General features: G+C 46.6%; 1 protein-coding gene across 1 annotated transcript; it reads right to left on the reverse strand.

The window, feature by feature from the left end:
* Positions 1 to 540: 540 nt before the first annotated feature.
* Positions 541 to 7,628, reverse strand: LOC130130602 (arfaptin-1-like). Its single transcript, XM_056300334.1, has 5 exons — positions 7,523 to 7,628; positions 7,164 to 7,385; positions 4,793 to 4,950; positions 3,297 to 3,471; positions 541 to 2,678 (listed from the first exon to the last, which is right to left on the reverse strand). The coding sequence occupies exons 1-5, from the start codon at positions 7,592 to 7,594 to the stop codon at positions 2,529 to 2,531; spliced, it is 777 nt and encodes a 258-aa protein (XP_056156309.1). The 5' UTR covers positions 7,595 to 7,628; the 3' UTR covers positions 541 to 2,528.
* Positions 7,629 to 26,508: the final 18,880 nt, after the last annotated feature.

The raw sequence follows: 26,508 nt of genomic DNA on the forward strand, positions 1-26,508 counted from the left end.
ACATGCAGTACTGACAGTAACAGACACAGTACTGATGCTAACAGACACAGTACAGAGGCCAGCAGATGCAGTACTGATGGCTAACATGCAGTACTGATGCTAACAGACACAGTACTGATGCTAACAGACACAGTACAGAGGCCAGCAGATGCAGTACTGATAGCTAACATGCAGTACTGACAGTAACAGACACAGTACTGATGCTAACAGACACAGTACTGGTGGGCAAAAGGTGCAGTACTGATATCTCCCATTCAGTCGTGCCCCACACCACCATGCCGAAGCTAAGGACTCAACCTCTCCCAAGCTGGTTCTGAAGCCAGTCTGAACTGGGCCACAGTGGAGTCAGCTGACACGGCACAAAAGTTCAGCCGCCTGAAGGAAACACAATCACTTCAGAAAAGATTTCTTTTCACTCTCAAACTGAGTGGACGGCATGTTTACACGCTCCCCCCCCCCAAAACTCCGAAGACCCAAAAATGTCTTCGGCCAACCGACTTCCGTAGGACATTCAAATAAAGAGAACCTCATTTTAACAGTCCGGCTTTATTATCCCGGATGATTTACACCGACACCTCAGAAAATATCGTTTTTATACCACGAACTCTGATCGGCGTGGCTTACGTTGAAGGATTAGCACAAAGACATTCAACTGAGACGCCCCCCTTTACAAAACCACCTTGCTAGAGGACGCGTCCAGGACTTTATTCTGTTCAAAACTGAAATGTTCCTTCTTAAGTGGAAATCAGAACAAACTAATGAAGGAAATAGTCATCAATTACTCATTTATTTCAATATAAGTTTAGTCTCCTAGATGTGCTGGCAGACATGTAGCCATCACAGCCAAAAGGTAAAGAAGCTAAAGCAGTGTGTGGTGCTGGGTAAGGGTGCCCAGACAGGCCAATGTTATTGGCAGACCACTTAGGATTATAAAGCAGCACATAAAAAGGTAAAAGTATTCTTGTTCAAAGTGGAAAATTACTTTTTTTTAAAAATGTCCCCCTTTTTCTCCCCAATTGTACTTGGCCAATTACCCCACTCTTCCGAGCCGTCCCGGTCTCTGCTCCACCCCCTCTGATGATCCAGGGAGGGCTGCAGACTACCACATGCCTCCTCCCATACATGTGGAGTCACCGGCCGCTTCTTTTCACCTGACAGTGAGGAGTTTCACCAGGGGGACGTAGCGCGTGGGAGAATCACTCTATTCCCCCCAGTTCCCCCTCCCCCCGAACAGGCGCCCAACTGACCAGAGGAGGCGCTAGTGCAGCGACCAGGACACATACCCACATCCGGCTTCCCACCCGCAGACACGGCCAATTGTGTCTGTAGGGACGCCCGACCAAGCCGGAGGTAACACGGGGATTTGAACCAGCGATCCCTGTGTTGGTAGGCGACGGAATAGACCGCCACGCCACCCGGATGCCCGAAAACGACTTTAAAAGAGAAAACAATATTGCACAAAGCATCCACAGTTTGGTTGTTGGTGTTTTCGTGGAGTTGCTGCTGTCGGACTAGACGCAGGATATCACAGCAACCCAGACAGGAAGACGCTAAAACACATAAGGGTCAGGACACACAGCTAAGAAGGGAACCTGGCTAACGAGACATTATGCTAACGACTCTCCAGGCGTGTTTCAGGACACGCTGCAGGTGACGGCTTCCATACGAAACAGCTGGAAACATCAGCAGGGCGGTGCAAAGGGTGCGGGTGGAATGTAAATGAGTATTTCTGGAGTGCTGGAAGGTGCAGCGGGCTTCTGAGATGGATTCAAGTTTTGGTCTTCGTCAGGAGATTGCACTGAAATAAAGACATTCATCAAACGTTGGCGGTAACGTGACCGTGGCTTTAACACCTGCAAAACAAACATTTCAACACAGTCGACGGCACGGCTGCAAAGAGAAGGATGGAGCGGAGCGTTTTATAACACGCCGGTCCGCCGTCGTCCGAGAACTGAGCCACACACATTAGTGTAGAGGATTGTGACATGGCACCACGACGTCTTTGGAGGGGTTCAAAGTTCAAAGGCAGTCTTGGTGACCCTGACTGACGGTCGCACTTTCAAACACCATGAAACACGCCGGAAGACCTTATAACTGGACTCCGACGTGTTTCTCCAGAAAATAGACCAGGGGTCACACACTGTCAGGGTCAAAGGTCAGGTGGTGAAGGAGCGATGTTCGCCATTGAAAGGGTGGAGGAGTTAGATGAAACAGGAGTAGAGGTGTTAACTTTGCTGGTTAAATTTGTACATTTAGCTCTGATATGAGTTTGACTGATGGCGGCAGTGATTTGAGCTGTCAGTCAAAAGCTCGTTATGGCCAACTCCAATAAACAACACACAACACACATTTCCTCTCCGGCATAAACCACCGAAATATAAATCTTTCTGTCCATCCTCCCATCTTCCTGCCTACCTAGCATACCTTCAAGCTATCTAAAAGTCCGTTTATCCGTCATTAAAAAGGGCGCGGTCGTCTGTCTGTACCAGTAGCTTTGGATTAATTTGTCCCTGTGTGTTGCCTGCAGGTCAACTGTCCTCCAGCCAGGAGAGCGAGGCCACGCTGGGGTCCAGCAGAGAGACCCTCTTCCGGTTCTCCTCCACACGATGCTGACAGGAGGAGCTGTAGGAGGACACGGCGCTGTGGAGCAACCACAGCTGGTTATGAAGAACCTTGACCTGAAAAAGACAGACAGACAGACGGACAGACAGACAGACGGACAGACAGACAGACGGACAGACGGACGGACAGACAGACGGACAGACAGACGGACAGACGGACAGACAGACAGACGGACAGACGGACGGACAGACAGACGGACAGACAGACAGACAGACAGACGGACAGACAGACAGACGGACAGACAGACAGACAGACAGACAGACAGACGGACAGACGGACAGACAGACGGACAGACGGACGGACGGACGGACGGACGGACGGACGGACGGACGGACGGACGGACGGACGGACGGACGGACGGACGGACGGACAGACAGACAGACAGACAGACAGACAGACAGACAGACGGACGGACGGACGGACGGACGGACGGACGGACGGACGGACGGACGGACGGACGGACGGACGGACGGACAGACAGACAGACAGACAGGCAGACAGACAGACAGACAGACAGACGGACGGACAGACAGACAGACAGACAGACAGACAGACAGACAGACAGACGGACAGACAGACATCTTGTCAGTTTTTCCATACTTCCATCCATCTCGCCACCTTCAACCATTTCACCAGCGACCCCCCTCCCCCCCCCCTCCCCCACCACCTCACACCTTATTCTCCTCCAGCAGTTTGAGTTTGGTTGACAGGTCATTGCGGGTCTTCAGGTACTTGTCTCTCTGGACCTGGAAGGTTTTCTGGGACTGTTCCAGTTTGGGGAGGGTGGAGGCGTCTCGCGGCCCCATGTTCAGCTCCTCTAGGTCACAGCGGTATGCGTCGTACTCGATCCTGCAGGAAGACGAGGAGGAGGAGGAGGAAGGGGAGAAAGAGGGTTGATACATGGCCGGAGCAAGTTAAATTTGAAGATGAACAGAAACACATCCCAAACGTGGTAGCTTGAATGAAAACCAGGCAGTAAAAGATGTCAAATCTCACTTACGTAAAAAACACACAAGAAAAGAAATGTGACGTAATGAACATGGTAGGTTCTGTTGAGTTTTGCTCAAGAAGTCGGCTTAATGTGTTGATTTCCTCCTTTTTTTAGTGTAATAGTTTTTAACCCGTCACCTCTCTATCGTACATCACCATTCGAGCATCCCCAGCTACGTTTCCATGGAGCCCAATACTGCCATTAAAAGCCCAAACAGAATAAAGATGCTCCATACCAGAACCTCAGCCAGAACAAACAGGCCCCAACCGACTGATATTTCAATCGCCCGTGGGGCGGGGGGGGGGGGACGGGGGACGGGGGGGAGGTCAAACCTTTTCATAAACCGATCAAAAGAAGAATGGTACCACGTCAAGGATTTAACCCGATTACTTCCTGGCTCCCTTCTTTCAGTGCATGTGCCCGCCCTGCCGAGTCACCGGCGGTCGTCAGCTGACGGTTGGTTCGTTTGTTCGTTCGTTTGTTTGCTGCTCTGCTTCCTTCCTTCTTTTCCACTTTTAACAACTTTTAACTGATTTTGTACTATTTTATGGATTTTATCCCATCATTGATTGTTGCACGGACTTGACCGCGCGGAAGTCTCCGACTCCGTAGTGCTGCCGTATGTGGCGAGAACTATGTGGCGAGAACCGTGTGGACTCAACCCCCCCCTGGATCGCCACAGGGGGTGGAGCAGCGACCGGGACGGCTCGGAAGAGCGGGATGGTTGGCCGGGTACAATTGGGGAGAACAGCTGACATGAAATCTCCACCCATCCATCATCCAGACCGCTCCTCCTGCTCTCTCTCAGGGTGGCGGGGATGCTGGAGCCTGTCCCAGCAGTCACTGGGCGGCAGGCCCCCGGGGAGACACCCTGGACAGGCCGCCGGTCCACCACAGGGCATGACATCTTCAACCACAATGATTTCAAGCAGAATGACAAAAGGTGTGCGTTTAACCGCAGCGTCCCTCAGCCGTTTCCTCTAACGACAGGATGTTGTGGCTCTGACCTCTGACCTTCTCTCTATGTGATACACGTAACGCTGGTGAGCCAGGAACTGAAGCGTTCCCTCTTGACGCTCTCATTACCGAGCTGCTCCTGTCTGCGTAAGCGGGTCGGCTGAAGGACCCGCGGGCGATTTGTGGTGAAACGACGTCTAACACAAAGGGAGAGGCACCGACCTGGCAGTCTCGTACTGCTTCACGTTGATCATGGTGTCCTCTATGGTCTTATTCACCAGGGTGTTCATGTTGGCAGTGAAGGAGTTAACGGCCTCCACCAGAGTCTCCCCGGTCCTGGACAGAAACTTCTGGGTGTCGGCGTTCAGACCAAACTCTGCCTGAAAGAGAGATGTGTGCATCCCCTGTTAGGTCAACAACATGTATTCTCCTCCTCCGCGTCACACAAAGAGGTGACCTGCCATGTTTTCATGCTCAGAAATGCCACATTTAACACAGCTTCCCACTGCCACATGCGGAGCAAAAGCAACTCCCTGTATTAGCGTTGTGTAACTGCACCGCTATATATGGCTGGTCATCGGTGTGGCGGGGGGCCGCCATTCCCGCCCAGCGTATGGTGGGCTGTCTTATCATTTGTTCCCGTGTAGGCACTACTAACGAGTCACGACTGCAAAGTCACTAGTTGCTCAATTTTCTAAGCAGCTATTAACAATTTAGTATCTAACGCTCTATCAGAATAAGCACTAGTTACTCATCTGATTATAATTTGTCACTTTCCCCCTTTACTAGTAACAATCTAGTGAACGCTAGTTTTTTATTTTAGTTACTGGCACCTAATTAAAAGGTACTAGTCACTACTATGTTGTTACTAGGACAACACCAAGCTGCTTATCAGCTGAACCTGATGAGGCGTCACATATCAGATATCAACTTTTCATTCCCCACCTTTAGTCTGTTACTATTATTATTATTATTATTACTATTTTTATGTCTATTATTATTATTACTATTATTATTACTATTATCATTATTATTATTATGATTATTACTATTATTATGTCTATTATTATTATTACTATTATCATTATTATTACTATGATTATTACTATTATTATGTCTATTATTATTATTACTATTATTATTATTATTATTACTATTATTATGTCTATTATTATTATTATTACTATTATCATTATTATTATTATGATTATTACTATTATTATGTCTATTATTATTATTACTATTATTATTATTATTATTATTATGATTATTAGTATCATTGTCTATTATTATTATTATTATTATTATTATTACTATTATTATGTCTATTATTATTATTATTATTATTACTATTATCATTATTATTATTATGAGTATTACTATTATTATGTCTATTATTATTATTATTACTATTATCATTATTATTATTATGATTATTACTATTATTATTAGTCACTACTTAAATAGCTCTCGTTGTTAATCCACTTCTACTAGTCATTATATATAAGTTACTAGTCACTATTCATCAATGACCAGTTGCCATTCTGATTTTCACATTGTTACTCGTTGCTACTCAGTATTGACAAGTAGCTTTATAATGAGATCTAATCTGTATTCCAAAGGAAGATATCAACATATTTGTTTTTACTTTATCTATATTTTTAAAACTAGTGAATTAATATTACTAGTCACAACTAGGAGTTGATATCACAATTTCAACTTTGACTAGTCAAAATAAAAAAACTGAGGTGTCGAACTGAATAGCAACTCGTCACTTTTGAAACACTACTCGGCTTTATTCAAAAGAAACCAGTAAGAGCGGGACGTTCCCTAGCAATTACTGGAACAGCACCTAGCATTAAGACATATTTACTAGTGGCCAATATACAATCACAGGTAGAACCGTCTCAGACAGGTAAAAATACATTTTATGTTTTTTACTACTTATATTGATCCCTGTGGGGCAATTCTTTCTCTGCATTTAACCCATCCTAGCTGTGTAGCTAGGGGAAGGGGGCAGCCACCGTCCACTTTGTCTTGCCATGCCCCGCATAGGGCACAGACAGAAGTATTAACCCTGACATGCATATCCCCCCTGAGTTGTATCCAGCCAATTATCCCACTCTTCCGAGCTGTCCTGGTCGCTGTCCCCCACCGTCGATCCAGGGAGGGCTGCAGACTACCACATCTCCTAACACGCATGTATTTTTGATGGTGGGGGAAACCGGAGCACCCGGAGAAAACCCACCACAGACCCGGGGAGAACATCCAAAATCCACACAGAGGACGACCTGGGTTGACCCCCAAGGTTGGACAACCCCGGGGTTCGAACCCAGGACCTTCTTGCTGTGAGGTGATGGCGCCAACCACTGGGCCACTGTGCCGCCAATTATGCTGCCAATTTATGACCTAGTGTGTATTTTTTAGCGACTGGTAACTTTCCAATAGTGACCGTAAAGTCTCGACATGAAGCCTCGCTCTCATTCCTCTCTGTCTTTCTCGAGAGGGAACATTCGGAAGAAGCGAGACAGGAATGAGGAAAATGTGATATGATTTATGTAGTAATTATAATAATAATAATATTACGACCCACATGTAGCTTTGGTGTTTTGAGGCTGAGGTCAGCGAAGGCGTCCCCCAGGGACTTCTGGGTAAGTGACATCTGGGCGAGCTGATTGGCCAGCGTCTGTGCCAGCTTGGTCACATGACTGTAGCGTTGACGGTCGTCTGACAGGACCTCCAGTCGGGGCTCCAGGTCCAGATCCACCGTGCGGGACCCACGACCCATCTTCTCTGACAGAACCTGCCTGGTACACTACAGAGAGAGAGATGAATAAATTAAAAGTGAGAGAGAAAGAAATGTTGGGTCACTGCTTTTGGTGAGCTATTCATCTATGAATAGATGTAAGCCTAACACATTCAAATAGTCCATCTGTCTTAGTTCTCCGTCACCTTATATGTAGTGATGCTCCACCTGCAGACCTTGTCTAGCTTCTCAACGGCCAGGTTTTTGTTTCCAGGCATGATCACCGGTCCACTTCTTGCTTTCTGAGGAGTCACTGCTGGTCAAGAAGATCAAGAAAGGTCAAGTAGCAGCAGCCTTCGCCCCTCTGACACCAACCTCCTGTCCCCCCCACACAGGACCTGGGGTGGCAGACTCTTCTCCATCCTGCCCCCTCCCTCTGGAACCCCCTCCCCAGACACACCAGAGACTGTACCGATCTGTCCACGTTCAAATCACTAATCACCACTCACCTCTTCAGAATTACTGCTAATGTGTGATTAATATGTGTGTTTTATGTTTTTGCTGTGTTGCTTTTATGGTTATTTTAACATATGTAAAGCATCTTTGAGTATTTTGAAAAGCGCTGTGCAAATAAAATGTATTATTTAGGGCCGGGTGCTGGCGAGAATCTGGAGTTATGATACTTATCACGATACAGGGGTTACGATTCAATATATGGTGATATATTGTGGTACTGTAAGGAAGGTGATATATTGTGGTACTGTAAGACAGGTGATATATTGTGGTACTGTAAGACAGGTGATATATTGTGGTACTGTAAGGAAGGTGATATATTGTGGTACTGTAAGAAAGGTGATATATTGTGGTACTGTAAGACAGGTGATATATTGTGATACTGTGAGCAACGTGATATATTGTGGTACTGTAAGAAAGGTGATATATTGTGATACTGTAAGGAAGGTGATATATTGTGATACTGTAAGGAAGGTGATATATTGTGATGCTGTTAGAAAGGTGATATATTGTGATACTGTAAGAAAGGTGATATATTGTGATACTGTCAGGAAGGTGATATATTGTGATACTGTAAGACAGGTGATATATTGTGGTACTGTGAGAAAGGTGATATATTGTGGTACTGTAAGAAAGGTGATATATTGTGGTACTGTAAGGAAGGTGATATATTGTGGTGCTGTAAGAAAGGTGATATATTGTGGTACTGTAAGAAAGGTGATATATTGTGGTTTCATAGACCTGTGTTCTTTGTGTTATGCTACTTCCTGTCTCAGTTTACGTTGTTGTGTTGGAGTGGAAGAGTCAAATGGCTGAAGATAGATTACAACACTGTTATCTAGCGGTCGTGGGGTTACACACAACACAACATGTTTGTCACGAACCTTTACATGTAAACAATTAAAACTCGATACAGTTGTTTTGAGAATCGATACAGTATCACACAAGATAATATCGCCATTCTCGAGTGTATCGATAGTTTCTTACATCCCTAGTATTATTGTTATTAGAGTTTCCATGAGTCCATTAAAACAACAGGAAAAATGGCGGATGCTGCTTCTATTGTATTTCATATCTGCGGTCTATTCAGTGTACTCCGCAGCAGAGCACCATACCCTCTAACCTGCTTTAGTCCATCTATTCTCTACCATGTGGTTCACCTTCACTCTGTTGTGTTTCTATGGCGATCTCTGGCCCCGCCTCCCCCTGACAGGAACTCTGGTCATCATTGGGGTGGTTGCACTTCCTGTTTTCTTCCTGTGGAGAGAGGAGGACACAGTCGGGTAGAAGAACCAGCGATGCGAACGCACAGGGTGGCTAAGACGGCTCGTGTCCATAAGACTGCTGGTTCAAATCTCAGGATTGTTTAGACAAGTAGCTGAATAACCTTCCAACGTGTCCTTGGGCAAGGTACTTTTCCATCCACTGTTTCACTGACCAACAACAGGGCTGTGGTTGTACTGGTCAGCACCCAGTAACCAACAGTAGAAGACTGTGGTAGTACTGGTCAACTCCCAGTAACCAACAGTAGAAGACTGTGGTAGTACTGGTCAACTCCCAGTAACCAACAGTAGAAGACTGTAGTTGTACTGGTCAGCTCCCAGTAACCAACAGCAGAAGACTGTGCTTGTACTGGTCAGCTCCCAGTAACGAACAGTAGAAGACTGTGGTAGTACTGGTCAACTCCCAGTAACGAACAGTAGAAGACTGTGGTAGTACTGGTCAACTCCCAGTAACCAACAGTAGAAGACTGTGGTAGTACTGGTCAACTCCCAGTAACCAACAGTAGAAGACTGTGGTAGTACTGGTCAGCTCCCAGTAACCAACAGCAGAAGACTGTGATTGTACTGGTCAGCTCCCAGTAACCAACAGCAGAACACTGTAGTTGTAGTGGTCAGCTCCCAGTAACCAACAGTAGAAGACTGTAATTGTACTGGTCAGCTCCCAGTAACCAACAGCAGAAGACTGTAGTTGTACTCGTCAGCTCCCAGTAACCAACAGCAGAAGACTGTAGTTGTACTGGTCAACTCCCAGTAACCAACAGTAGAAGACTGTAATTGTACTGGTCAACTCCCAGTAACCAACAGCAGAAGACTGTGGTAGTACTGGTCAGCTCCCAGTAACCAACAGCAGAAGAATGTAGTTGTACTGGTCAGCTCCCAGTAACCAACAGCAGAAGACTGTGGTTGTACTGGTCAACTCCCAGTAACCAACAGTAGAAGACTGTGGTTGTACTGGTCAGCCCCCAGTAACCAACAGTAGAAGACTGTGGTAGTACTGGTCAACTCCCAGTAACCAACAGTAGAAGACTGTGGTAGTACTGGTCAGCTCCCAGTAACCAACAGCAGAAGACTGTGGTTGTACTGGTCAGCTCCCAGTAACCAACAGTAGAAGACTGTGGTAGTACTGGTCAACTCCCAGTAACCAACAGTAGAAGACTGTGGTAGTACTGGTCAACTCCCAGTAACCAACAGTAGAAGACTGTAGTTGTACTGGTCAGCTCCCAGTAACCAACAGCAGAAGACTGTGATTGTACTGGTCAGCTCCCAGTAACCAACAGTAGAACACTGTAGTTGTAGTGGTCAGCTCCCAGTAACCAACAGGAGAAGACTGTGGTAGTACTGGTCAACTCCCAGTAACCAACAGCAGAAGACTGTAGTTGTACTGGTCAACTCCCAGTAACCAACAGCAGAAGACTGTGATTGTACTGGTCAGCTCCCAGTAACCAACAGTAGAACACTGTAGTTGTAGTGGTCAGCTCCCAGTAACCAACAGCAGAAGACTGTGGTTGTACTGGTCAGCTCCCAGTAACCAACAGCAGAAGGCTGTGGTTGTACTGGTGTTGGTGAGAGGGGCAGGGTGGTGCTTAGTCAACCGTCACAGGGAAAACAAATCATCTTGCGATGGCGGAACAAGCTTTGATTCCAAGAACGTCATCAGTAGAAACAAACACTAATAAGGAGGTCAAAGTTCAAAGCCACAGCGCCGAGAAAACAAACGGCCCTGACCCCCTTCACTTAACCAATCACCTGAGAGCTCCTATTATCACCGTGGGAAACGGAACTCTCAGGGCCCAATCAGAATCATGGGCCCCCCAGATCAAAGGGTCAGCCAGGTTGTCACAGAGATGATAGCTCCCTGCTGTGATTGGCCTTGTGTGATAATCCCGCCCCCTCCCTTTGTTGTCATTGGCTAGGGGTCGGGGGTCACTAGAGCACTGAGACAGGAAATAGTCACCTGACACAGATGAGAAGTAATGACTGGACACACACACACACACACACACACACAACACACACACACACACACACACACACACCTCTGTAATCTGTTTTAACTGGAAGTGACAGAGCAGTGTGTGTGTGTGTGTGTGTGTGTGTGTGTGTGTGTGTGTGTGTGTGTGTGTACCCCTTCTGACATTCCTCTCGCATCACTTCTTGGAAAAAAGTTCCAAGTGAAAAGACAAAAAATGCCTCTGCACTTGGTAGTAAACTACACATATTCATTCATTCATTCATTCATTCATTCATTCATTCATTCATTCATTCATTCATTCATTCATTCATTCATTGCCCCGGCCACTTCCACCGTTTAACACACATGGGTCAGAGAAGTGGAGGACTAATTAGTGAAACCACCGGGCGGACTGAAGGCTGGGAAAGTCAGAAGACGAGCTGACATTCAGCCGTTGAAGAAAACGAGACGGGAACCCGGGTTTCCAGGCTGCTGGCTGGAACTGCTGGACTGACATGGGAGGCCGAGGGTGAAGGAGGAGAGCGAGGAGCAGAGGCACACCTGAGTCACCCGCTGATGACGTCATCACCACAGCCACACCTGTTACCTGACTGTTAGACAATCACTGCCAGCTGCAACAATGGACGCCTCATCACACACACACACATACACACAGAATTCCTCACACTGCAGTCATTCATCATCAGTGCATCAGTGTTCAGCGCCAGCTGGCTTTCCTGAACAAGTCCATTATCTGATAACACTGAACCGGTGTTGTGGTGCAGCTCTTGAACAACCACTCTTATCTGACAGGTTGCGTAACACCTTCTGTGTGACGAATCTACTGAACAGCCATATATCACACACCTGTCTGAGACACATGTAACACACTTCCAATAGAACCTCCCACAACCAATCACTGAGGTACCGGGGGAGCCAGATGGGTTTTCCCAGCTGTCTCCACTGACAACACACAGAGAGAGGTAGGAAAATCACCCTACATGACACCTCTGTCCATGAGGAAATCACCCTACGACACCTCTGTCCATGAGGATATCACCCTACATGACACCTCTGTCCATGAGGAAATCACCCTACATGACACCTCTGTCCATGAGGAAATCACCCTACATGACACCTCTGTCCATGAGGAAATCACCCTACATGACACCTCTGTCCATGAGGAAATCCCCCTACATGACAGCTCTGTCCATGGGGAAATCACCCTACATGACAGCTCTGTCCATGGGGAAATCACCCTACATGACAGCTCTGTCCATGGGGAAATCACCCTACATGACACCTCTGTCCATGAGGAAATCACCCTACATGACAGCTCTGTCCATGGGGAAATCACCCTACATGACACCTCTGTCCATGGGGAAATCACCCTACATGACACCTCTGTCCATGAGGAAATCACCCTACATGACACCTCTGTCCATGAGGAAATCACCCTACATGACAGCTCTGTCCATGAGGATATCACCCTACATGACACCTCTGTCCATGAGGAAATCACCATACATGACACCTCTGTCCATGAGGAAATCACCCTACATGACACCTCTGTCCATGAGGAAATCACCCTACATGACAGCTCTGTCCATGAGGATATCACCCTACATGACACCTCTGTCCATGAGGATATCACCCTACATGACACCTCTGTCCATGAGGAAATCACCCTACATGACACCTCTGTCCATGAGGAAATCACCCTACATGACAGCTCTGTCCATGAGGATATCACCCTACACGACACCTCTGTCCATGAGGAAATCACCCTACATGACACCTCTGTCCATGAGGAAATCACCCTACATGACACCTCTGTCCATGAGGAAATCACCCTACATGACACCTCTGTCCATGAGGAAATCACCCTACATGACAGCTCTGTCCATGAGGATATCACCCTACATGACACCTCTGTCCATGAGGATATCACCCTACATGACACCTCTGTCCATGAGGAAATCACCCTACATGACACCTCTGTCCATGAGGATATCACCCTACACGACACCTCTGTCCATGAGGATATCACCCTACATAACACCTCTGTCCATGAGGATATCACCCTACATGACACCTCTGTCCATGAGGAAATCACCCTACATGACACCTCTGTCCATGAGGAAATCACCCTACAGGACACCTCTGTCCATGAGGAAATCACCCTACACGACACCTCTGTCCATGAGGAAATCACCCTACGACACCTCTGTCCATGAGGATATCACCCTACATGACACCTCTGTCCATGAGGAAATCACCCTACATGGCAGCTCTGTCCATGAGGATATCACCCTACATGACACCTCTGTCCATGAGGAAATCACCCTACATGGCAGCTCTGTCCATGAGGAAATCACCCTACAGGACACCTCTGTCCATGGGGAAATCACCCTACATGACACCTCTGTCCATGAGGAAATCACCCTACATGACACCTCTGTCCATGAGGAAATCACCCTACGACACCTCTGTCCATGAGGAAATCACCCTACGACACCTCTGTCCATGAGGATATCACCCTACGACACCTCTGTCCATGAGGATATCACCCTACATGACACCTCTGTCCATGAGGAAATCACCCTACATGGCAGCTCTGTCCATGAGGATATCACCCTACATGACACCTCTGTCCATGAGGAAATCACCCTACATGGCAGCTCTGTCCATGAGGAAATCACCCTACATGACACCTCTGTCCATGGGGAAATCACCCTACATGACACCTCTGTCCATGAGGAAATCACCCTACATGACACCTCTGTCCATGAGGATATCACCCTACACGACACCTCTGTCCATGAGGATATCACCCTACATGACACCTCTGTCCATGAGGATATCACCCTACATGACACCTCTGTCCATGAGGAAATCACCCTACATGACACCTCTGTCCATGAGGAAATCACCCTACACGACACCTCTGTCCATGAGGAAATCACCCTACGACACCTCTGTCCATGAGGATATCACCCTACATGACACCTCTGTCCATGAGGAAATCACCCTACATGGCAGCTCTGTCCATGAGGATATCACCCTACATGACACCTCTGTCCATGAGGAAATCACCCTACATGGCAGCTCTGTCCATGGGGAAATCACCCTACATGACACCTCTGTCCATGGGGAAATCACCCTACATGACACCTCTGTCCATGAGGAAATCACCCTACATGACACCTCTGTCCATGAGGATATCACCCTACACGACACCTCTGTCCATGAGGATATCACCCTACATGACACCTCTGTCCATGAGGATATCACCCTACATGACACCTCTGTCCATGAGGAAATCACCCTACATGACACCTCTGTCCATGAGGAAATCACCCTACACGACACCTCTGTCCATGAGGAAATCACCCTACGACACCTCTGTCCATGAGGATATCACCCTACATGACACCTCTGTCCATGAGGAAATCACCCTACATGGCAGCTCTGTCCATGAGGATATCACCCTACACGACACCTCTGTCCATGAGGATATCACCCTACATGACACCTCTGTCCATGAGGATATCACCCTACATGACACCTCTGTCCATGAGGAAATCCCCCTACATGACACCTCTGTCCATGAGGATATCACCCTACACGACACCTCTGTCCATGGGGAAATCACCCTATATGACAACTCTGTCCATGAGGAAATCACCCTACGACACCTCTGTCCATGAGGATATCACCCTACATGACACCTCTGTCCATGAGGAAATCACCCTACGACACCTCTGTCCATGAGGAAATCACCCTACATGACACCTCTGTCCATGAGGATATCACCCTACATGACACCTCTGTCCATGAGGAAATCACCCTACGACACCTCTGTCCATGAGGAAATCACCCTACATGACACCTCTGTCCATGAGGATATCACCCTACATGACACCTCTGTCCATGAGGATATCACCCTACATGACACCTCTGTCCATGAGGAAATCACCCTACATGACACCTCTGTCCATGAGGAAATCACCCTACGACACCTCTGTCCATGAGGAAATCACCCTACATGACACCTCTGTCCATGAGGAAATCACCCTACATGACACCTCTGTCCATGAGGATATCACCCTACATGACACCTCTGTCCATGGGGAAATCACCCTACATGACACCTCTGTCCATGAGGATATCACCCTACATGACACCTCTGTCCATGAGGAAATCACCCTACGACACCTCTGTCCATGAGGATATCACCCTACATGACACCTCTGTCCATGAGGAAATCACCCTACGACACCTCTGTCCATGAGGATATCACCCTATATGACACCTCTGTCCATGAGGAAATCACCCTACATGACACCTCTGTCCATGAGGATATCACCCTACATGACACCTCTGTCCATGAGGATATCACCCTACACGACACCTCTGTCCATGAGGATATCACCCTACATGACACCTCTGTCCATGAGGATATCACCCTACATGACACCTCTGTCCATGAGGAAATCCCCCTACATGACACCTCTGTCCATGAGGATATCACCCTACATGACACCTCTGTCCATGGGGAAATCACCCTACATGACAACTCTGTCCATGAGGATATCACCCTACATGACACCTCTGTCCATGAGGATATCACCCTACACGACACCTCTGTCCATGAGGATATCACCCTACATGACACCTCTGTCCATGAGGATATCACCCTACACGACACCTCTGTCCATGAGGAAATCACCCTACATGACACCTCTGTCCATGAGGATATCACCCTACATGACACCTCTGTCCATGAGGATATCACCCTACACGACACCTCTGTCCATGAGGATATCACCCTACATGACACCTCTGTCCATGAGGATATCACCCTACACGACACCTCTGTCCATGAGGAAATCCCCCTACATGACACCTCTGTCCATGAGGATATCACCCTACATGACACCTCTGTCCATGGGGAAATCACCCTACATGACAACTCTGTCCATGAGGAAATCACCCTACGACACCTCTGTCCATGAGGAAATCACCCTACATGACACCTCTGTCCATGAGGAAATCACCCTACATGACACCTCTGTCCATGAGGATATCACCCTACATGACACCTCTGTCCATGGGGAAATCACCCTACATGACACCTCTGTCCATGAGGATATCACCCTACATGACACCTCTGTCCATGAGGAAATCACCCTACGACACCTCTGTCCATGAGGATATCACCCTACATGACACCTCTGTCCATGAGGAAATCACCCTACGACACCTCTGTCCATGAGGAAATCACCCTACATGACACCTCTGTCCATGAGGAAATCACCCTACATGACACCTCTGTCCATGAGGAAATCATCCTACATGACACCTCTGTCCATGAGGAAATCACCCTACATGACACCTCTGTCCATGAGGAAATCACCCTACATGACACCTCTGTCCATGAGGAAATCACCCTACACGACATCTCTGTCCATGAGGAAATCACCCTACATGACACCTCTGTCCATGAGGAAATCACCCTACACGACACCTCTGTCCATGAGGAAATCACCCTACACGACACCTCTGTCCATGAGGATATCACCCTACATGACACCTCTGTCCATGAGGAAATCACCCTACGACACCTCTGTCCATGAGGAAATCACCCTACATGACACCTCTGTCCATGAGGATATCACCCTACGACACCTCTGTCCATGAGGAAATCACCCTATGACACCTCTGTCCATGAGGATATCACCCTACGACACCTCTGTCCATGAGGAAATCACCCTACATGATACCTCTGTCCATGAGGAAATCACCCTACAGGACACCTCTGTCCATGAAGAAATCACCCTACGACACCTCTGTCCATGAGGAAATCACCCTACATGATACCTCTGTCCATGAGGAAATCACCCTACAGGACACCTCTGTCCATGAAGAAATCACCCTACGACACCTCTGTCCATGAAGAAATCACCCTACGACACCTCTGTCCATGAGGAAATCACCCTACACGACACCTCTGTCCATGAGGATATCACCCTACATGACACCTCTGTCCATGAGGAAATCACCCTACATGACACCTCTGTCCATGAAGAAATCACCCTACGACACCTCTGTCCATGAGGATATCACCCTACATGACACCTCTGTCCATGAGGAAATCACCCTACATGACACCTCTGTCCATGAAGAAATCACCCTACGACACCTCTGTCCATGAGGAAATCACCCTACACGACACCTCTGTCCATGAGGAAATCCCCCTACACGACACCTCTGTCCATGAAGAAATCACCCCACATGAGTCACGACACCTCTGTCCATGAGGATATCACCCTACATGACACCTCCGTCCATGAGGAAATCACCCTACATGACACCTCCGTCCATGAGGAAATCACCCTACATGAGTCACAACACCTCTCTCCATGAACACAAACCGTCCTCATGGTTTGGTACCAGGGAACACACAAACGTTACCCTGCTAGCTACGGCCAATTTGTGTTAGGAGAACGCACGTATAAGTTCTGACTGAGCGGATGTCCGGGTGGTGTGACGGTCTATTCCGTTGCCTACCAACACGGCGATCACCGGTTCGAATCCCCGTGTTACCTCCGGCTTGGTCGGGCGTCCCTACAGACACAATTGGCCGTGTCTGCGGGTGGGAAGCCGGATGTTGGTATGCATCCTGGTTGCTGCACTAGCGCCTCCTCTGGTCAGTCAGGGCACCTGTCCGGGGGGGGGTAGCATGATCCTTCCACGCGCTACGTCCCCCTGGTGAAACTCCTCACTGTCAGGTGAGAAGAAGCGGCTGGTGGCTCCACATGTATGGGAGGAGATGTGTGGTAGTCTGAAGCCCTCCCCGGATCAGCAGAGGGGGTGGATCAGAGACCGGGAAGGCTCGGAAGAGTGGGGTAATTGGCCAAGTATAATTAGGGAGAAAAAGGGGGGAAAAGTTCTGACTGAGCCTCAACAACAGAAAGTCCATTCAAACCCCTGCTTCATCTGGAGCAGTCGATAATCCATCCATTAAAGGCGTCCATCCTGTTCTCGGGGTCACGTGGGTGCTGGGGCCTATCCCTGCAGTCATTGGGCGGCAGGCGGGGAGACACCCTGGACAGGCCGCCTGGGGAGACACCCTGGACAGGCCGCCTGGGGAGACACCCTGGACAGACCGCCCGGGGAGACACCCTGGACAGGCCGCCCGGGGAGACACCCTGGACAGACCGCCCGGGGAGACACCCTGGACAGGCCGCCCGGGGAGACACCCTGGACAGGCCGCCCGGGGAGACACCCTGGACAGACCGCCCGGGGAGACACCCTGGACAGGCCGCCACGCCATCACACAGGGCACACACTCTTACCTAGGGGCAATTGAGTGAGGCTGATCCACCTGACCTACATGTCTTTGGACTGTGGGAGGAAACCCGGAGGAAACCCACACAGACACGGGGAGAACATGCAAACTCCACACAGAGGACGACCCGGGACGACCCCCAAGGTTGGACTACCCGGGGTCAAACCCAGGACCTTCTTGCTGTGAGGCGACCACGCTAACCACTGCGCCACCGTGCCGGCGGGGTTAACAATACTATAACCAAAACACGATGGTCTCCATGTCCTCTTCCCCACGACGGAAACCAGACGATGCTCCACCGCTTGTCCGTGGCACACAGGTCAAAGCAACGCTTTGCAGGGTTCCGAAAGTCCTCTGGGAAGTCTGACTGAAACCTTGAAGTGGTGTCTGGTGAACTTGGACCGGCTGCTGGTCTTGCTCCTGTACTTCAGCATCATTCCTGTTGGTTTCTACTGTTTCTTCGTTCTCTGCCTGCACCGGGCAGATTCACATGTCTGCCACGCTGACACGAGTCAGCGTGAATCCGCTTCACGCCTGTTCGGCACCTACACACGACCCGACACGCTGACACCGACTGTACCCAGCATGGCGGGTGCTTCATCGTGTGGTTACTAAGTGTCTCTGGGTCGACGCGCCGGATAAAGGAGTAAATGTAAATCAACACCAGCGTATGTTACTTCGTAATAAAGGCACGACGGTAACATTTCTCCCGTCGGTTAACGACTTGGAGCTCTGGTGTGTCAGTTCTACCTGCGTGCTGACGTGTGCTGTCACACTGATGTGAGTAGTGACCAGTACAGGAAACAGACAGGGGGGACAGCGCCCTCCAGTGGAGACAGGCAGGACGGACAGACGTCACCAGTAGTACGGGCAGAATGGTGACAAACTGGAACCACCAGGGGCGTACAGGAGGCGTGGTGGTCTATTACACTGCCTACCAACACGGGGGTCGCCGGTTCGAATCCCCGTGTTACATCCGGCCTGGTCGGGCGTCCCTACAGACACAATCGGCCGTGTCTGCAGGTGGGAAGCCGGATGTGGGTATGTGTCCTGGTCACTGCACTAGCGCCTCCTCTGGTCGGTCGGGGCGCCTGTTCGGGGTGGGAGGGGTGAAACTCCTCACTGTCAGGTGAAAAGAAGCAGCTGGTGACTCCACATGTATGGGAGGAGGCATGTGGTAGTCTGCAGCCCTCCCCGGATCAGCAGAGGGGGTGGAGCAGAGACCGGGGCTGCTCGGAAGAGTGGGGTGATTGACCTGATAAAATTGGGGAGAAAAAAAGGGGGGGGGGACTGGGACCACCAGTACACATGTAGCAACAGGCAAACGTCACGTCATAAAAACAAATGACAGGATATATCTGTTTAACTTTTAGTTTACCGGGGGAGGAGTCCCGTCCAGCTCCACCTCTTCCTGTCCGTCCCCCAGGACCGGCTCGGGCTCTCCGTCCATCCTCCTCTTCCCCCACTCTCCTACACAGACACAACAGAGCCCTGTCTTCAGAACAAGCCTTCCCGGGGTAAATAAATATACTTTAAAAACAGGAAACCGAGCAGATGTTCTTATTACCAGCAACACGATCTGCCAGAGCAGCGTTAGCTAGCTCTGCTCACTAGCTGCATATAATAAATAGATCTGCTCACTATCTGCCCATAATAAACAGATCTGCTCACTATCTGCACATAATAAATAGATCTGCTCACTATCTGCACATAATAAATAGATCTGCTCACTATCTGCCCATTATAAACAGATCTGCTCACTATCTGCACATAATAAATAGATCTGCTCACTATCTGCATATAATAAATAGATCTGCTCACTATCTGCATATAATAAATAGCTCTGCTCACTATCTGCATATAATAAACAGATCTGCTCACTATCTGCATATAATAAATAGATCTGCTCACTATCTGCACATAATAAATAGATCTGCTCACTATCTGCACATAATAAATAGCTCTGCTCACTATCTGCACATAATAAATAGCTCTGCTCACTATCTGCACATAATAAATAGATCTGCTCACTATCTGCACATAATAAATAGATCTGCTCACCATCTGCACATAATAAATAGATCTGCTCACTATCTGCACATAATAAATAGATCTGCTCACTATCTGCACATAATAAATAGATCTGCTCACTATCTGCACACAATAAATAGATCTGCTCACTATCTGCACATAATAAATAGATCTGCTCACTAGCTGCATATAATAAACAGATCTGCTAACTATCTGCATATAATAAATAGCTCTGCTCACTATCTGCATATAATAAATAGCTCTGCTCACTATCTGCATATAATAAACAGATCTGCTCACTATCTGCATATAATAAATAGATCTGCTCACTATCTGCACATAATAAATAGATCTGCTCACTATCTGCATATAATAAATAGATCTGCTCACTATCTGCATATCATAAACAGATCTGCTCACTATCTGCATATAATAAATAGATCGGCTCACTATCTGCACATAATAAATAGCTCTGCTCACTATCTGCACATAATAAATAGCTCTGCTCACTATCTGCATATAATAAATAGATCTGATCACTATCTGCACATAATAAATAGCTCTGCTCACTATCTGCACATAATAAATAGCTCTGCTCACTATCTGCACATAATAAATAGCTCTGCTCACTATCTGCACATAATAAATAGCTCTGCTCACTATCTGCATATAATAAACAGATCTGCTCACTATCTGCACATAATAAATAGATCTGCTCACTATCTGCATATAATAAATAGATCTGCTCACTAGCTGCACATAATAAATAGATCTGCTCACTATCTGCATATAATAAATAGATCTGCTCACTATCTGCATATAATAAATAGATCTGCTCATTAGCTGCACATTATAAATAGCTCTGCTCACTATCTGCATATAATAAATAGATCTGCTCACTATCTGCCCATAATAAACAGATCTGCTCACTATCTGCACATAATAAATAGATCTGCTCACTATTTGCACATTATAAATAGATCTGCTCACTATCTGCACATAATAAATAGCTCTGCTCACTATCTGCACATAATAAATAGATCCGCTCACTAGCTGCATATAATAAATAGATCTGCTCACTATCTGCATATAATAAATAGATCTGCTCACTAGCTGCACATAATAAATAGATCTGCTCACTATCTGCATATAATAAATAGATCTGCTCACTATCTGCATATAATAAATAGATCTGCTCATTAGCTGCACATTATAAATAGCTCTGCTCACTATCTGCACATAATAAATAGATCTGCTCACTATCTGCACATAATAAATAGATCTGCTCACTATCTGCACATAATAAATAGATCTGCTCACTATCTGCACATAATAAATAGATCTGCTCACTATCTGCACATAATAAATAGCTCTGCTCACTATCTGCACATAATAAATAGATCTGCTCACTATCTGCACATAATAAATAGATCTGCTCACTATCTGCACATAATAAATAGATCTGCTCACTATCTGCACATAATAAATAGATCTGCTCACTATCTGCACATAATAAATAGCTCTGCTCACTATTTGCACATAATAAATAGATCTGCTCACTATATTATATTTATTATATCTTTATCGCCCAGACGTAATAACAGTGCAGACGGTGTAAATGATAGCCCCCAATGATAACTGGGGTCCTCTGAAAAGTTCGTTTTATGGTTAAACAGCGCCACCTTGTGGTCCGCAACAGACAGAAATCCTCCCACAGGGGAAAATGTCAAGGTGCTGAATGAAGGTCAGACTGAGGTTGACCTGGCAGATCTGAGACTACTGGGCTGCTTTGCAGATGGAATAAGTGGATGTTAGACAGACAGGAGCTTAGAAGAGTCACGAAGACACGCTGTTAAACATCCGGTACATCACGTTAATCAGCCGGTATCGACATATCGGCAGAAACACAACATGGGTCACGTTCAGGTTAAGAGTCACATGCTGCCAATAGCCTGTAAATGAACCTTTAGCTTAAAACTCACTAAATCCACACTGGAGGAAGAGGAGGGTCTCCCTCATCATCACCAAGACCACATAAAGACAGTCGTGACAGCTGCCCCCTCTTATTTGGTTTGGTTGAGTTTACATGTCTTTGTCATGAAGGTCATTTTTAGTCTGGTTTACATGTCGTGAAGGGCATTTTCAGTCTGGTTTAATGTCGTGAAGGTCATTTTTAGTTTGGTTTGAATGTCGTGAAGGTCATTTTCAGTCTGGTTTACATGTCGTGAAGGTCATTTTCAGTCTGGTTTACATGTCGTGAAGGTCATTTTTAGTCTGGTTTACATGTCGAGAAGGTCATTTTTAGTCTTGTTTACATGTCGTGAAGGTCATTTTTAATTTGGTTTACATGTCGTGAAGGTCATTTTTAATTTGGTTTACATGTCGTGAAGGTCATTTTTAGTTTGGTTTACATGTCGTGAAGGGCATTTTTAGTCTGGTTTAATGTCGTGAAGGTCATTTTTAGTCTGGTTTACATGTCGAGAAGGTCATTTTTAGTCTTGTTTACATGTCGTGAAGGTCATTTTTAATTTGGTTTACATGTCGTGAAGGTCATTTTTAATTTGGTTTACATGTCGTGAAGGTCATTTTTAATTTGGTTTACATGTCGTGAAGGGCATTTTTAGTCTGGTTTAATGTCGTGAAGGTCATTTTTAGTTTGGTTTGAATGTCGTGAAGGTCATTTTCAGTCTGGTTTACATGTCGTGAAGGTCATTTTCAGTCTGGTTTACATGTCGTGAAGGTCATTTTTAGTCTGGTTTACATGTCGAGAAGGTCATTTTTAGTCTTGTTTACATGTCGTGAAGGTCATTTTTAGTTTGGTTTACATGTCGTGAAGGTCATTTTTAATTTGGTTTACATGTCGTGAAGGTCATTTTTAGTTTGGCTTACATGTCGTGAAGGTCATTTTAGTCTGGTTTACATGTCGTGAAGGTCATTTTCAGTTTGGTTTACCTGTCGTGAAGGTCATTTTTAGTCTGGTTTACATGTCGTGAAGGTCATATTCAGTTTGGTTTACCTGTCGTGAAGGTCATTTTTAGTCTGGTTTACATGTCGTGAAGGTCATTTTTAGTCTGGTTTACATGTCGAGAAGGTCATTTTTAGTCTGGTTTACATGTCGTGAAGGTCATTTTCAGTTTGGTTTACCTGTCGTGAAGGTCATTTTTAGTCTGGTTTACATGTCGTGAAGGTCATTTTTAGTCTGGTTTACATGTCGAGAAGGTCATTTTTAGTCTTGTTTACATGTCGTGAAGGGCATTTTTAGTCTTGTTTACATGTCGTGAAGGTCATTTTTAGTCTGGTTTACATGTCGTGAAGGTCATTTTTAGTCTGGTTTACATGTCGTGAAGGCCATTTTCAGTCTGGTTTACATGTCGTGAAGGTCATTTTCAGTCTGGTTTACATGTCGTGAAGGTCATTTTTAGTCTGGTTTACATGTCGTGAAGGTCATTTTTAGTTTGGTTTACATGTCGTGAAGGTCATTTTTAATTTGGTTTACATATCGTGAAGGTCATTTTTAGTTTGGTTTACATGTCGTGAAGGTCATTTTAGTCTGGTTTACATGTCGTGAAGGTCATTTTCAGTTTGGTTTACCTGTCGTGAAGGTCATTTTTAGTCCGGTTTACATGTCGTGAAGGTCATTTTCAGTTTGGTTTACCTGTCGTGAAGGTCATTTTTAGTCTGGTTTACATGTCGTGAAGGTCATTTTTAGTCTGGTTTACATGTCGCGAAGGTCATTTTTAGTCTGGTTTACATGTCGTGAAGGTCATTTTCAGTTTGGTTTACCTGTCGTGAAGGTCATTTTTAGTCTGGTTTACATGTCGTGAAGGTCATTTTTAGTCTGGTTTACATGTCGAGAAGGTCATTTTTAGTCTTGTTTACATGTCGTGAAGGGCATTTTTAGTCTTGTTTACATGTCGTGAAGGTCATTTTTAGTTTGTTTACATGTCGTGAAGGTCATTTTTAGTCTGGTTTACATGTCGTGAAGGCCATTTTCAGTCTGGTTTACATGTCGTGAAGGTCATTTTCAGTTTGATTTACATGTCGTGAAGGTCATTTTCAGTCTGGTTTACATGTCGTGAAGGTCATTTTCAGTTTGGTTTACATGTCGTGACGGTAATTTTTAGTTTGGTTTACATGTCGTGAAGGTCATTTTTAGTCTGGTTTACATGTCGTGAAGGTCATTTTTAGTCTGGTTTACATGTCGTGAAGGTCATTTTTAGTTTGATCGTACATGGCTGCGCTGCGTATTGGGTTTAATACACACAGATGTATTTTTAGGGCTGTATTATTACTGTTGTTTCTGTTCCATTTCTGTTTATTTACTCGACTCTGTTTCCATGTGAGTCAAAGGAGACCCAGCGTCAACCAAATGTTCACCTCTGTTGTTGTTGGTGGTGTTTGTAGTAGATTAAAGATTACAACAAAAACTAAGACAGGCTAAACTCCAAAGTAAAGCCAACAACTATTGGGCCCCAGTAGAAGAAGCACATCTCTAAACTCATCATGTATTGATCAACTGTTCCTGATGGATCGGCCCCCTCTGTATGGACTCTATGGACTGACCGGTAGAAGAACCGCCCGAGCAGGCCAACGGAGGCTGCTCCGCTCCTTTAGACGCTGCTTTTCATCGCCGCCCTCCTCCTCCTCAGGTCTTGAGTCAAACTGACCTCGGGGCTGTCTGGGAGCCGAAGGAAAGCAGGCTTATGAAGTAATACAACGTATATATGTCTCACACACACCATCGACAGAGAAACGGTGTCTGTCATCTGCAGAGAAAGTAAAGACGTCTGTATTCTGGACCTCGTTCTCAGGCCTAGAGGAGAGAGACGAGACACACCTCACAGACTGCAGCTGAACTCCTGACTCAGCCACAACCAAGCACACCGTGCACGTCTGCAAAGCCTCTACAGACCCCTTCCCTCGAACCTCAGTCACGTCAGCCAGAATAACCGCGGAAGGAGGGACCTGGTCCACATTATAACTGAAAGACCTGGTCCTGAAAGACCTGGTCCACATTATAACTGAAAGACCTGGTCCTGAAAGACCTGGTCCACATTACAACTGAAAGACCTGGTCAACATTATAACTGAAAGACCTGGTCCACATTATAACTGAAAGACCTGGTCCTGAAAGACCTGGTCCACATTATAATTGAAAGACCTGGTGCTGAAAGACCTGGTCCACATTATAACTGAAAGACCTGGTCCTGAAAGACCCGGTCCACATTATAACTGCAAGACCTGGTCCTGAAAGACGTGGTCCACATTACAACTGAAAGACCTGGTCCTGGAAGACCTGGTCCACATTATAACTGAAAGACCTGGTCCTGAAAGACCTGGTCCACATTACAACTGAAAGACCTGGTCCTGGAAGACCTGGTCCACATTATAACTGAAAGACCTGGTCCACATTACAACTGAAAGACCTGGTCCTGAAAAACCTGGTTCACATTATAACTGAAAGACCTACCTGGTCCACTTTATAACTGAAAGACCTGGTCCTGAAAGACCTGGTCCACATTACAACTGAAAGGCCTGGTCCTGGAAGACCTGGTCCACATTATAACTGAAAGACCTGGTCCTGAAAGACTTGGTCCACATTACAACTGAAAGACCTGGTTCTGAAAGACCTGGTCCACATTATAACTGAAAGACCTGGTCCTGGAAGACCTGGTCCACATTATAACTGAAAGACCTGGTCCACATTACAACTGAAAGACCTGGTCCTGAAAGACCTGGTCCACATTATAACTGAAAGACCTGGTCCTGGAAGACCTGGTCCACATTACAACTGAAAGACTTGGTCCTGGAAGACCTGGTCCACATTATAACTGAAAGACCTGGTCCTGAAAGACCTGGTCCACATTATAACTGAAAGACCTGGTCCACATTATAACTGAAAGACCCGGTCCACATTATAACTGAAAGACCTGGTCCACATTATAACTGAAAGACCTGGTCCACATTACAACTGAAAGGCCTGGTCCTGGAAGACCTGGTCCACATTATAACTGAAAGACCTGGTCCTGAAAGACCTGGTCCACATTACAACTGAAAGACC

Source organism: Lampris incognitus, chromosome 20 (assembly GCF_029633865.1).
Source record: "Lampris incognitus isolate fLamInc1 chromosome 20, fLamInc1.hap2, whole genome shotgun sequence".
Classification (NCBI taxonomy): Eukaryota; Metazoa; Chordata; class Actinopteri; order Lampriformes; family Lampridae; genus Lampris; species Lampris incognitus.